Source organism: Leptonychotes weddellii, chromosome 4 (genome assembly GCF_054177405.1).
Source record: "Leptonychotes weddellii isolate Sample4059 chromosome 4, ASM5417740v2, whole genome shotgun sequence".
Taxonomy (NCBI): Eukaryota; Metazoa; Chordata; class Mammalia; order Carnivora; family Phocidae; genus Leptonychotes; species Leptonychotes weddellii.
This window is the reverse complement of record NC_138372.1, coordinates 94,199,443-94,213,131: the sequence shown is the minus strand read 5'-3', so window position 1 is coordinate 94,213,131 and position 13,689 is coordinate 94,199,443. Positions and strand designations below refer to the sequence as shown.

General features: G+C 44.9%; 2 protein-coding genes across 3 annotated transcripts; one reads left to right on the top strand and one right to left on the bottom strand.

Moving 5' to 3' along the window:
- Positions 1-1,581: 1,581 nt before the first annotated feature.
- Positions 1,582-2,744, bottom strand: BOLA1 (bolA family member 1). 2 transcript variants are annotated; one of them, XM_006750166.3, is made up of 2 exons: positions 2,636-2,744; positions 1,582-2,317 (listed from the first exon to the last, which is right to left on the bottom strand). In XM_006750166.3, exon 2 carries the CDS (start codon positions 2,312-2,314, stop codon positions 1,901-1,903), a length of 414 nt encoding a protein of 137 aa, XP_006750229.1. In that variant the 5' UTR covers positions 2,315-2,317; positions 2,636-2,744; the 3' UTR covers positions 1,582-1,900. The 2 variants fall into 2 exon arrangements, with proteins under 2 accessions (XP_006750229.1, XP_081671984.1); XM_081815858.1 differs by lacking the exon at positions 2,636-2,744 and adding an exon at positions 2,442-2,629.
- Positions 2,745-13,359: 10,615 nt separating this feature from the next.
- Positions 13,360-13,684, top strand: LOC102744100 (histone H2A type 2-B; the record flags this gene model as incomplete). Its single annotated transcript, XM_006750169.2, has 1 exon — positions 13,360-13,684. A coding segment is annotated over exon 1 (294 nt), but the record flags the coding sequence as incomplete, so codon positions are not given.
- Between the last annotated feature and the right edge of the window lie 5 nt (positions 13,685-13,689).

The following is a 13,689-nucleotide window of genomic DNA, read 5'->3' as shown; positions in this document are numbered from 1 at the left end:
ATTGAGCCCCCATGCTGCCAGGCTCCCTGCTCAGCAGAGTGTCGCTTGTCCCTCTCCCTCTGTCCCCTTCCCACTTGAGCGCATGCACGCTCTCAAATAAATAAAATTTTCAAAACAAACAAAAACTCGGGAGTGTTTTTTTTTTTTTTAAAGATTTTATTTATTTATTTGACAGAGAGAGACATAGCGAGAGAGGGAACACAAGCAAGGGGAATTGGAGAGGGAGAAGCAGGCTTCCCGCTGAGCAGGGAGCCCGATGTAGGGCTTGATCCCAGGACCCTGGGATCATGACCTGAGCCGAAGGCAGACGCTTAACGACTGAGCCACCCAGGCGCCCCTTGGGAGTGTTTCTTGAGAACAGAGCCAGCTTTCCTCCAAATCCTCTTGTGTGTCTTTTAAAGATATGGATTCCAGATTCCATTCTTGTGGAATCAGAATTTTTCTTTGGAAGAGGGGGTACCCAGAATCCACATTTGAAATAAGCTCCCATGGGAATTCTTATCTGTGAGGAAATCTGGAAACTGCTGCCTGGGGATTACGTGGGACTCCCCCTCATTCACATTTCTGTTCTAATCAAGCCATTTTCTGACTTTTCATCATAGCTCTCAAAACTCCTTCCTTTCCATTCCTACAGCTGGCCTTGAAGTCAGGGTCCCACCTTGCCTCTTGATCTCTGTGCCTCCAATCTCCTATGTCAACTCACTAACACATCACTGCCAGATCACTCTGCCCCCAAATGCTCTTAGGTATGCCCTTCCTCAAAACTCAGGGACTTCCTACTGTCCAACCAGATGTAGTCTAAACTGTAGCTCAAAATGATCAAGATATATGTTTATCTATTTCTTTAGTATCTAGAGTCTACTGCCACATTAAGGTCATCAACGTTGTGTATCTAGACATCACTCGAGCTCCCTTCAGAAATAGGACTTTAGAAGGCTCGTAAGAAAATGGGCTATATAAAGTTTTCTCCTTCTTCTTTTTTTTTTTTTTTTAAAGATTTATTTATTTGAGAGAGAGAGAGCATGAGAGGGGGAGAGTCAGGGGGAGAAGCAGACCCCCTGCTGAGCAGGGAGCCCGATGTGGGACTCGATCCCAGGACTCCAGGATCATGACCTGAGCCGAAGGCAGTCGCTTAACCAACTGAGCCACCCAGGCGCCCTCTCCTTCTTCTATACTCATTTTCCATGTTACCATCTTTTCACTGCCTTACTGTGTTTTGGTTTCTATTTGTTTTGTTAAGGATTTTTCTGAGAAACAAAGGCAAATCCTTTTGGAAATGGACAGGCTAATAGAAAGCCAAATATTCCCCCAGTATGAAATCCAAATGTATTTGTAACTCCTGTCTTGTCCAATCAGTCATTGTCTAGTCCAACTTCTATGCCTTTGCTGAGCTCTTCCCCCTACCGGTAACATCTTTCCTCTCCTTTCTGGTTTAAGTCTTGCTTTCCTGTCAAGATCCAATTAGGTCACTCCCTCCAGTGAAGCCCTTCATGACTACCCTAGGCTACAAGTATCTTTCTTCTCCCAAGAACATCTGTAGCACTGATTCAACAGGCCATTAATAACACAAAGCAGTGTATCTCCTATGATAATTTATCTTTTAATGTACAGGATTATTTCCAACTCATCAGGTCTGGTGGTTCCTTAGTCACAATTTAACACGAAATGCCTGGGCAGCTTTTCCTAAATAGTAAAGGGCAAAGGCAGTGGTGAGTGATTCTACTCTTTCCTCGGGCAAGCTTGGATCTGAAATGAGTTGCCATCTCCAGAGAATATGTATGTGCTGGCTGAATGGGACCCAAGGGTCCTTATCCCTTACAAATACCAGACTGTATTGAAGGGAGGAAAGCCCGTAGTTTATTCCAAACCATGAGAATCCTGGTCTTCCCTCTCTTGGGGCTCAGGGGGTTCCCCGAGTTTTCTTGCTCCCACCCAGGCAAGGGGGGCTCATGTCCAGTTGAGGGTTTTCCTTCCACTGGGCGGGGGTCCGCGCCTGAATGGCCAGCGCGTGGACCGGCCCAGCCAGCTCCTCAGACAGGGCAGCGTGGACCAGCCGGTGCCGTTGTAAGGGGCTCAGTCCCTCAAAGCGAGAGCTCACCACCGCCACGCGGAAATGCGTCTCGCTGCCCGGTGGGACTGCATGGCCGCCGCTCTCGTTGCGCAGCTCCAGCACCTCGGGGTTGAGGGCCTGCTCCAACTTCGTGCGAATGGCGGCCTCCACGGGACCGATGGTCCCCAATCCCGCGCTGCTCCGGGACAGACACACGCGACCGGCCATGGAGAACAGGCACCCGACCAGCTGCCCACTCAGCATCGGCTACCGCAGAGACAAGACCCGAGCAGTGAGGGTCAGGGCCTCCCACCCGGTGAGCGCCCCGTCTCACCAGCCGCCCAGCCCCAGCCGCTCCTGCAGGCCGCCCGCCTCGACTCCAGACACCAACCCTCTCCTCTGCGTGACGTGGGGGAATTGGGCCTCCAGCCGAGGGCAGCGGAGGGCCGACGAGGGACTGGAAAGGGCCCGCGAGAGGCACATTTAGCAGGGAGTGGGCCGGAGGTTGCAAAGGCAGGGTATGTACAACTCCGGGTTTGTGGTTGAGCCAGTGTCCCCTCTAATCCCAGGGTGGGCCCTTTCTACCTTCCGCTCAGCCTTGGCTACCGCAGCTGGGGCTCAGGGACCCGACTCCTGAAGGTCTCGGACAAACGCGGTCGTCGCGTCCTGAGGCACGCTGGGAAATGGAGTCCTGGCTACGCGATGGTAGAACGGGCAGGCGTCACGTGATGCCCCGAGGGCTCACGGGAACTGTAGTCTTTTTTTTTTTTTTTGGCGACTGGTGCTTTTAGGTCATGAAGCAGAGAGATGCAAAAAATCCAGGAATTCCCGCTCAGTTGGGACTGCTGTTGTTTGACACATTTTATTGTCATCTAGCTGAACTCCTTTATTTTACATACAAGAAAATGGAAGCTCATTCCATTTACTGCACACATAATTACTGTGCGCAGACCAGTCGTGGAGACTGGGAAATAAAGCAGGCCTGGTCCTCGAGAAGTTTGCAGAACACTGAAGACGAACAAGTAAGCCGGCAATTACAATACCGTGTGCTAAGTGCGATGATGGGACGGAGAACAGGATGCCAAGGAGTCATGTCACCCAGACCTGGGGGCGCAGAGAAACTTCGGAGAGGAGATTTTAGGGGAATGGTTTCGAAGAGACAGCTCGAAAGCCCCTGGCTCAGTTCCTCATAGTCAGGCTGTGGTAGTTGCACACGCAAAGGCCAGGAGAGGGAACTTAGGAGGAGTGGGTTACTTGGGGTGTAGTTGGAGCCGCGGCGGGAGAGAGGATGGTGACCAGGAGTGAGTGAGTAGGTAAGCCTGCTTGGGAGGAGGCAAGGGCCAGACCATACTGGCTGGGCCTTGTGGGCCTTGTTAGGTGGCTTTGTCTTTATCCTGGTAGCAGTGGGAAGCTAGTGAAGGTTTTAAGCAGGGTTGTAACAGGATGAGCTTTTTTCTAAGATGATATGTAAGTTTTCAATTTGTATTTTATTTTGTATCTTTAATATTTTATCGATTATTTCTCCATATATTCCACAGTATTTTCCTCAACTTCTAATTTTGAAAAATGTGAAACCTGCAGAAAAACTGAATCCAAAGCAACATCTACCTTTCACTATTTTTACATTTATGTATATTACATACTTATACATATATATTCAAGTACTTTGTATATACCTACTTTAAAAATATACTTATATACTTTTTTTTGGTCAAAGCATTTGAAAATAAGTTGCAGATGGCAGAGACATTCCACCATCAAGTACTCCAACATGTATCTCCTAAGAGCAAGGATATTCTCCTATATAACCACAATATCCTTATCTCACTCAAGAAATTGAACATAATGACATATTTTCCCCTAGCCTTTAAAAAATTTTTAAAATTGGGTGCCTGGGTGGCTCAGATGGTTAAGCATCTGCCTTCGGCTCAGGTCATGATCCCAGAGTCCTGGGATCGAGTCCCGCATTGGGCTCTTGCTCAGTGGGGAGCCTGCCTCTCCCTCTGCCTCTCTCTCTCTGTCTCTTACGAATAAATAAATAAAATCTTTAAAAAAAAAAAAACTTAAAAAAAATTTTTTTTTAAACTTTCAGAAAAGTTGCAAGATTAGTAAACTGAGCACCCTATTTGCCCTTCATCTAGATTCACTGACAACATTTTACCAGACTGGCTTTGTCTCTCTTTGACATTTTATGTATATAATAACAATAATAAAATAATTGTTATTTTTGCTGAGTCATTTGGGAGTTAGTTGCAAAAATCTTTACATTGTACCGCTATTGACTTCAACATATATCTTCTGAAAACAAGGACATTTTCTTACATAACCACAATACCATTACCACACCCAAGACATTAAACATTCATATAATATTATTATCTCATATACAGTTGATATTCAGATTTCCCCAGTTGTCTCATTAGTTTCCTTTATAGCTTTTTATTTTTGGAAAGCCAGTCAAGGACCATGCATTGCATTAAGCTGTCTTTAAATTTGTATTTTGCAAAGATGGCTGGCTGCAGTGTGAATTGTCGGAGAGGTATGAGTGAAAGCAGGGAGGCCAGATGGGAGGTTACTTGTACCAGGCTCCGTGAGAGATGATGATGACTTGGACCCAGGTGGTGGCAGTGGAGGTGAAGGTGGAGAGAAATGGTGGCTACAAGATACGTATTAGGAGGGTAAAATCCACAGGATGTGGTGATAGGTTAGTTATGGGTGGGGAAGTGTCAAGGATGACTTATCAGGTTTGTACATCTGGATGGATGGCATTTGTTCTGTAAGATATGGAATACTGGAAGAAGACCCAGTTTGAAGGGTGGTGAAGGGGAAGATTAGGTGCCCAATTCAGTTTGGGCCTTGAGTCTGAAGTGTCTTTACGGTATCTTAGAAGAGATATCGAGTTGGATATATGGTTCTATGTGCGTGTGTATTTTATTACTAACTTTCCTTCTGAAATACTTTCAGAGTTATAGAAATCCTAAAAATGGTACAAAGAATTCCTATATGTCCCTGTAAGATAATAGAAATATATATTGGTCTCTGGCCCAGGTTCCTGGCATAGAACTCCTAAAAACCTTGTAAGATCCTAAGTTATAAGAACACTGGAAGCATCTCTTGTTCTAATATTGGTCTTTGACCCCAGTTGCTGACACAGTGCTCCTGCAACCCTTGCAATTTCATGGGTGATAGGAGTGTCTTTTGTTCTAATAAGGCAAGTCTAGGGGGGGCTCCTGCATGAGGGCTGGTCACCAGAAAGACCAAGCCATGATTAGAAGCTTGGAATTTCCAGTCCTGCCCCCATTCTCTTGAGAAGGGTGAGGGGCTGAAAATGAAGTTAATGATCCATCATGCCTATGTGATGAAGTTTCCGTAAGATCCCAAGTATGGAGTTTGGGGAGCTTCTGGGTTGGCAAGCATGTGGAGGTACTGGGAGAGTGGCGTGCTGGAGACCCCTCCCACATACCTCGCCCTTGCTCTTCCATCTGGGTGTTCATCTGTATCCTTTGTCATATCCTTTTATAATAAACCGGTAAACGTTTAAGTAAAATGTTTCCCTGAGGTCTGTGAGCTGCTCTAGCAAATTAATAGAACCCAAAGGAGGGGGTCATTGGAACCCTAATTTATAGTCAGTTGGTCAGGAGCACTGGTGACAGACAACCTGGGCTCACAGCTGGTGTCTGAAGTATATGTGGGGGGGGCGGGGGGGCAGTGTTGTGGGACTGAGCCCTGTGACCTGTGGGATGTGATGCTATCTCTGGGTAGATGGTGTCAGAACTGAATTAAATTGTAGGCCACCCAGCTGGTGTTGCAGAAAATTGTTTGGTGTGGGGAAAAACCACACATTTGGAAGTGAAGTGTTTTATGTGACTAGTAAAGGAGACTCACAGGGACGAAACCCACAGGAGACATACTGAACTGAGGTATTCCCCGACACAGGTGAAAAATTGAGTTTTTCCAATACGTAAGCCCTCATCCTGATACGCAGATTATCCAAATGTTAACATTTCATCATGTTTGCTTTATTTCTATGTATCTACACATAATTTTTTTCTGACCCTCTGAGAATAAGTTTCAGAGATAAAGCCCCATTTACCTCTAAGCAGCTGCAGTGGTTAATTTGATTGGGCTATTGGGTGCCCAGATATTTGGTCAAACATTATTCTGGGTTTTTTTTGTAAGAGTGTTTTGGGATGAGATTAACATTTTTTTTTTAAGATTTTATTTATTTATTTGAGGGAGAGAGAATGAGAGACAGAGAGCATGAGAGGGAGGAGGGTCAGAGGGAGAAGCAGACTCCCTGCCGAGCAGGGAGCCTGATGCGGGACTCGATCCCGGGACTCCAGGATCATGACCTGAGACGAAGGCAGTCGCTTAACCAACTGAGCCACCCAGGCGCCCCGAGATTAACATTTAAATGGGCAAAGTAGATTGCCCTTCTTGATGTGGGTGGGCCTCATCAGTCAGTCAAAGGCCTGAATAGAACAAAAAAGCTGGTCCTCCTTGAAGAAGAGAGTTCTTTCCTGCCTGGGTGCCTTTGACCTGGGACACTGGCCTTTTTCCTGCCTTTGGACTCAAACTGAAACACCGACTCTTCCTGGGTCCCCACCTGCTGGACCTCAGACTGGAACGGTAGCATTGGTTCTCTTTGTTTGCAGGTCTTCATCAGCTTTCCCGGGTTTCCAGCTTGCTGACTCACCTGGCAGATCTTGGGACTTGTCAGCCTCGACAATCATGTGAGCCAATTCCTTATAATAGATCGTTCTCTCTCTCTCCATATATATCCTATGGGTCTTTCTCTGGAGAACTCCTTTTTTTTTAAGTCGGGGAGAGAGGGAGAGAGAATCTTAAGCAGGCTCCATGCCCAGTGCAGAGCCTGTTGAGGGGCTCAATCTCACAACCCTGAGATCATGACCTGAGCTGAAATCAAGAGTCAGACACTTAACCAATTGAGCCACCCAGGCAACCGACCCTCTCTGAAGAACTCTTATATTTATTAATGTGTATTTAGTTTCAAAAAAAAAAAAAAAAGACATTTCTCACATAACCACAATTGTCAAACTCTGGAAATTGACACTGATACAGTACTATTATCTAATGTACAGTTCTTACTCAAAATTCGTTAATTTCCCCACTAGCATCTCTTTTGTATAAAATGAAAAAAAAATGTTCTGGTTCAGGATCCAATCCAGGATCACATGTGGTATTCAGTTGTTATGTCTCTTTGGTCTCTTTTCCTTTTTTTTAAGATTTTAGTTATTTATCTGAGAGAGAGAAAGAGAGAATGAAAGAGAATGGGAGGGGGGAGCGATAGAAGGAGAAGCAGACTCCCCACTGAGCAGTGAGCCCAATGTGGGACTCGATCCCAGGATCCTGAGATCATGACCTGAGCCAAAGGCAGGTGCTTAACAACGGAGCCACCCAGGTGCCTTCTTTGGTCTCTGTTAATCAGAAATAGTTCCTTAGTCTTTGTCTCTTATGACTCTGACATTATTGGAGAGTACAGACCATTTATTTTGTGATGTCCCTCAATTTGGGTTTTTCTAGTATTTCTCTATGATTCAGACTTAGGATACGCATTTTTGGCAGGAATACTGCAGAAGTGATATTGAGTCCTTTTCAGCGAACCATACTAGTGGGCATATAACTTGATATGTCTCATTGCTGGTGATAATTCTGATCATTTAGTAAAGTGCTATCTTTCAGGTTTCACCATTGTAAAATTATTCTTTTTCCATTTGTAATTGTGGGTGATACTTTGAATCTATGTATTATCCTGTTTCTCATTAAGTTTTTGTCTACTAATTTTAGCATCTGAGAAGTGTATTTGAAGCAGGGGTTATTGAAGATGGAATGAGATTATCTTGGATAGGTGGGTGGGAAAGTGGGTAAGGGTGGTGGAATCACATCGGGAGAGGGTGTATGATGAGAAAGAATCCAATTTTCCAGAAGAATGTAGAAGAATGTATTAGAGGAACAGGAAGAGTAGAAAAGCTGGTGGCAGTAATCTGGTGAAAGATAGAATCTGAGTGAAGGCAGGAGATGGGCTAGAGAGCAGTCAATTGATCAGAATGCTGCTAAAGAGATGGAATCTATAGGACTTGTTTTTTGGTCAGGGCTTTGCAGCTTGCTAATCCAGTGACTGATGGGGAATGATGGGAGGCTGTGGTTGAAGAAGGCCTTGCTAGGGAGGTGGTTTAAACAGAGATTTGAATGACTAGGGAGAACTAACCATGTGGAGAGATCTGGGCAGAGGGAATGTATTCATTATGTTCTTTTTAAAAATTATTTTATTATTATTTTTTTTCTTAGAGCATGAAAGTGGGGCGGAGGGGCACAAGGAGAGAATCTTAAGCAGGCTCCACACCTAGCACGAGCCTGACTTGGGGCTCGATCTCAGAACCCTGAGATTATGACCTGAGCAGAAATCAAGAGTCGGACGCTTAACCGACTGAGCCACCTCCGCCCCTATATTCATGATGTTCTAAATGTGTTATGTCAAGGTCAGTGTTGACATACCTGGATGTTCAGTTAAATGTATTGGATAGATATGTGAACTAATGTATGAAGAGAGGGCTGATGACATTATTATTTCTGTTGCAAAAACGAACAAAATCTTTGTAAATTGCAAACTCCATAAGGCAAGCTTAATGTCTTTGTTTCTAATATAAACATAGTCATAAAGATACCTACTATGTAGTGAAGGTTTGTCATGGCCAGATTGAGGCTTTTAGAGGCTTTAAACACCAAGAGATTATGGTGGCCACCTCATGTGTAATTAAAATAAAACAAAAAACAAATACTAATCTGTGACATGAGGATTGGGATGTCCAACAAAATACTCATTTTCCCTACATGATGACTACTTCAATATTTGTTCCTGGAAAACTTAATTTGTGCTTATTGATGTATAATTTACACATAAGGAATTTATAAATCTTAAGTGTACAGTTTAATTCTACATATGAATACATCCACATCAAGATACAGAAAATTTCCAGCACCTTGAAGGCTCCAGGGAGGTCAACACCACCCTGCCCCAGGTAACCATTATTCGAACTTCTATCACCATAGATTAGTTTTGCCCATTTTTAAACTTCATATAAAAAGAATCACGTAGCATGAATTCATTTGTGTTTGCATTCTTTCACTCAACATTGTCTGTGAGATTCATCCATGTGCGTGGCAGCAATTTGCTCATTTCATTGTGTGGTATGGCAGGATATGAATATACCACATTCTGGTACATGCTTTTTATTGCATGCAGACATTCACTTCTGTTTGCTGTATATCCAGGAGTGGAATTGCTAGGTCATCTGATAAACCTAATGTTTATTTTTGAAATGACAAATTGGTTCAAAGAGTTTTGGAATGCCCCTATTATGTTGGTGCTAGGTACTATTCTAAATGTTTTACATTTATGAACTGTTTTAAATTTTTACAACAACCCCATGAAGTAGCCACTGTTATAACTTTTGCTTTACCAGTGAGGAAGCAGAGACCCTTAGAGGTTAGGTAATTTGCCCATGGTCACAGATCTGGTAAACAATGCAGAGTCAGGCTGTGGAATTTGGGCTCTTAACCATTAAGCATTTCAGCCTCCTAATACAGCTTTGGGCCCTCTCAGGTTCCGGGCTCCATGCTAGGTTCTTTACGTTTATTCTCATTTATTCTAACAACTCTATTACGGTTGGCTATATTATTTTTGTTTAATTGACGAGCTTTTAGTATATCTTCTATCACTCTGGCTGTCGCCGTCTACTGTTTGTAGTCGGCATTTGGAGAGTGGTTGTTGAGTAAAGAGAAAGATTATTGAAAAGAAGACACTAATTCCCTAAGAGTGTAATGCCATTTATTCAAGTCAAAAACATTTAATTACCCTATTAAGAGCCAGGTAGAAGGAATTAAGGACTCAGATTCAAAAAGACACGGTCTCTCCCTTGAGGTGGTCACAGAAAGGAAGTGAGAGCCGAGTGAAAGCGCAGTACAGAGTAAGTGCTACCAGCAGGATCTGAACAGAGAAGTGGGTACACTGAGGCTGTGTGTGTGTGAGAAGGGAAGACCTCGTGAAGGAGCTGGTGATGTCTGGGCTGACTGGAAGGATGAGGAGGATTCTGCCAGGTCAAGAGGAGGATGAAGCATTCTAGCCAAAGGCCACTGTGTGTGCAATGGTAGGTAACTGTGGAAAGGCCTTGCTTGAATGGTATGCAGCAAGGGGGGAAGAGAGAGGTGGGGGGGAAGAGAGAGGACTATGGTTAGAATGGTGGAATGCGGCGAGAAGGCAAACTAAATGTTTGGTTAACTAGATTGCCTGGGAAGGGACTCAGTTGCCTTGGTTTAAAAACCCCAGTTGCGGGGTGCCTGGGTGCCTTCAGCTCAGGTCATGATCTCAGGGTCCTGGGATCGAGCCCCACGTTGGGCTCCCAGCTCGCAGGGAACCTGCTTCTCCCTCTCCTGTTTGTTCTCTCTCTATCTCTCAAATAAATAAATAAAATCTTAAGAAAAAAAAGAAAATGTTAAAAAAAATTAAAAATCCCAGTTGCCTTTTTGTTAAAGGAAGTAAGACCCAGCCTGTTTGTGATGGTGTACTACTTTTACGGGTGGCCTGCTCGATTTCATATTTTAATAGCTCTGGTAAGAACACTGGGAAAAGAGCTCCAGGGAGCAATAGATAGTAATTGAGCCTGGTATAATTTGTAGGACACTGGTCTATTCTAGACTTATCTAATAAGCTTTTACAACTGGATGGAATCTAAAACACTAAATCTAATTTTCTCTCATTCTCTTCCTCTCTTTAATAGAGGAGGAAAGGGAGGCTGTGTAAGTTAATAAAAATATGAAATCGAGCAGGCCACCCGTAAAAGTAGTACACCATCACAAACAGGCTGGGTCTTACTTCCTTTAACAAAAAGGCAACTGGGATTTTTTTTTCACTCAACATCTAGTGAGTGAAGCAGGGTGAATGCAGTGATGAAGAGCACAATTTTTGAGTCAGGCAGACCTGAGTTCTAATCATGTCTTAGTAAATAGCTGTGTCACCTTCAGCAAGTGCTTTAGCTTCTCTGAGCCTCACTTTCCTTATCTGTGATACAAACAATCACATCTACATCATATAATCTCTTTGCCCTTCACCTTTCCTAATAGCACAGGGTCACCGTGATAGAAGGAAAAAAGAGATCAGAGATCAAAGAGAGGGGGAGATCAGCTGCCCCCTCAAGCAGGAACTCTCAAGGTGCCAGAGTTGTGGTGGGGTCCCCAGTGTCTGGGTTCAGACCCTGTAGGTCTGAAAAGTTGACGCTATCAGAACTTCCAGTGTACTGGCTTACTGGGGAGAGACTCACACTAACAAAACACACAAGAAACTTATGAATAGTCTAGAATGCAAGTTCATTACCCTCTAGTGATATATCTTCTCATAACTGGCTCATCCCTTCTCAGTCTCATATTTTGATCTTGAAGTAGAATAATTGGAAAGAGGTTGAGCCCAGAATCTGAGCTAAGAGAGTTAGACAGTCTTCAGAACTGTTTCACCCAGATTGTGAGAAAAGGCTGATGTTTTCACAACCAAGGACCCTTCTATAATAGCCCAAACCTTTGTGTCTAGCAGACATATAATATACATTCTTAGTGCTGGAGAAACAACACATTCCAACTGTAATTGCCCTGTTTAGGTTCGATGTGGACCACATCTTTCTATTAACACAGGCATCTTCTGCAGTGATAAAGCTGATAGGGTTAGAATCACCTTCAGGTACATTCTGCTATTGAAAAAACACTCCCATAGCCTTTGATTGAACTTGGGTGTTTCACAATCTATACCAGCATGCTTACCACGGATAATGTCTACAGATAGCTGATTTTAACTTCCAGAGTTTAGATTTCCTCTATTTTCTAGTTTCAGCAACCTATATCCCCTTTGCCTGGTAGGTAGCAGGTACTTGATAAAGGTCAGTTCAATAAAGGTGAGGATGAAAGAGAGATCAGAAATGGGCTCAAGGAATAGGATTTAAGTCTACTCTTTTCTCTATAGTATTCTACTTCCTGTCCTTATGGGATACTCAGGAGAGGGTGCAAATGGTGTGAGGGGTGTAGAACACTCCAGGTTGGGAAGCTGAGGAGAAAGGAACAAAATTTTCAGGAAAGACTTCTCCAGAAGGCAACTGGAGGATGAAGGAAAACAAGTCTGCAGGGCTGTTGCTGAAGTCTAAGAGAGCGATGAGGAGGCAGACAGGAGCACGGAGAAAAGGCTGAAGAGACGTTAGGGAAGTGACCGGATATGCTGTTGAGAGGCAGGTTAAGTGTAGATTCCGGCTTAGGTTGTAATTGAGGGAAAGAGAGCAAACAGAGGCGACTGGAGGTCTTTTAGATAAGTTCGCGTTTGGATAGGTCGAATTGTTGGGATAAATGGGTTGAAGTACCCAGTAAGCAGTTTGGTGTCAGGGTCTGAACTTCCGGAGCAAATCTGGATGTCTATAATTGAAAGCATGGAAGTGGGAAGACTCCTCGGGAAGAGTGAAGGATGGAGGGGGGTGTTGGGTAGGAGGCAGAGACCAGACAGACACGGGAACGCAGGGACGAGTAGAGGAAAAGGAGCGGGAGGAGGAAAGTCGGAGGACATTTTGAAAGCCAAGGGAGCAAGTTTCAAGGCGGTATCGGATGCCTCCTGGAGGTCGAGAGAAGGAAGACAAATCTAAACCGGTCCTTGGTTACAGTGGATTCCGAAGAGCGTAGGGGGCTGGGGGTGGGGCGAAGCCACACCGAAGGCCACGACTAAATTGCAGAGAAAGCGGGCGGCCTTACTAACATTCTTTTGGAAGTCTGGCTGTGAAGAGACCGAAAAGGCGGGACTTGGAGGGTAACTTAAGGCTCAAGGGGATAATCGGCTTCAGAATCCGTACCCTTGAGTGGAGCAACTCTGCTTCTGCTGGAGGCCCTCTGCAGGCCTTTTGGGTCCTTCTTAGGATTTCCCTTCTAGCTCTTAACTGGAAAAAAAAAAAGACACCCCCCCCCCCGCCCTTCTCTAAGATGGAAACAAAATATGCCATTCAGTAAAAGGCGAAACAAAACAGCGTTTGGTCCGAAAGCTTTCTTTCTTTAAAAATCCTGGCATGCAAATAAGGGGCTTAATGTGGCTCCCAGCGATTGGTAGGTACTTACGAAATCCGTCATTTCCTCGTAGTGCCGGATGCAAACGAAGAAGCTGCTTTCTGCTTTCCTATTGGCTGTCTGGTTGGGCTACTTCCCTTCACCCCACCCGGTAGCTCTTATAAATTACACCAAATTGGTTCTCCTTTCCACTTCCTTCTCCTTGAATAAGAAGCTGTAACTGCGTTTTTGGCCGTAATGTCAGGACGCGGAAAGCAGGGAGGCAAGGCCCGCGCCAAGGCCAAGTCGCGCTCGTCCCGCGCCGGCCTGCAGTTCCCGGTGGGCCGAGTGCACCGCTTGCTGCGCAAGGGCAACTACGCCGAGCGGGTGGGGGCCGGCGCGCCGGTGTACATGGCCGCGGTGCTGGAGTACCTGACGGCGGAAATCCTGGAGCTGGCGGGGAACGCGGCCCGAGACAACAAGAAGACGCGCATCATCCCCCGCCATTTGCAGCTAGCCGTGAGAAACGACGAAGAGCTCAACAAGTTACTTGGGGG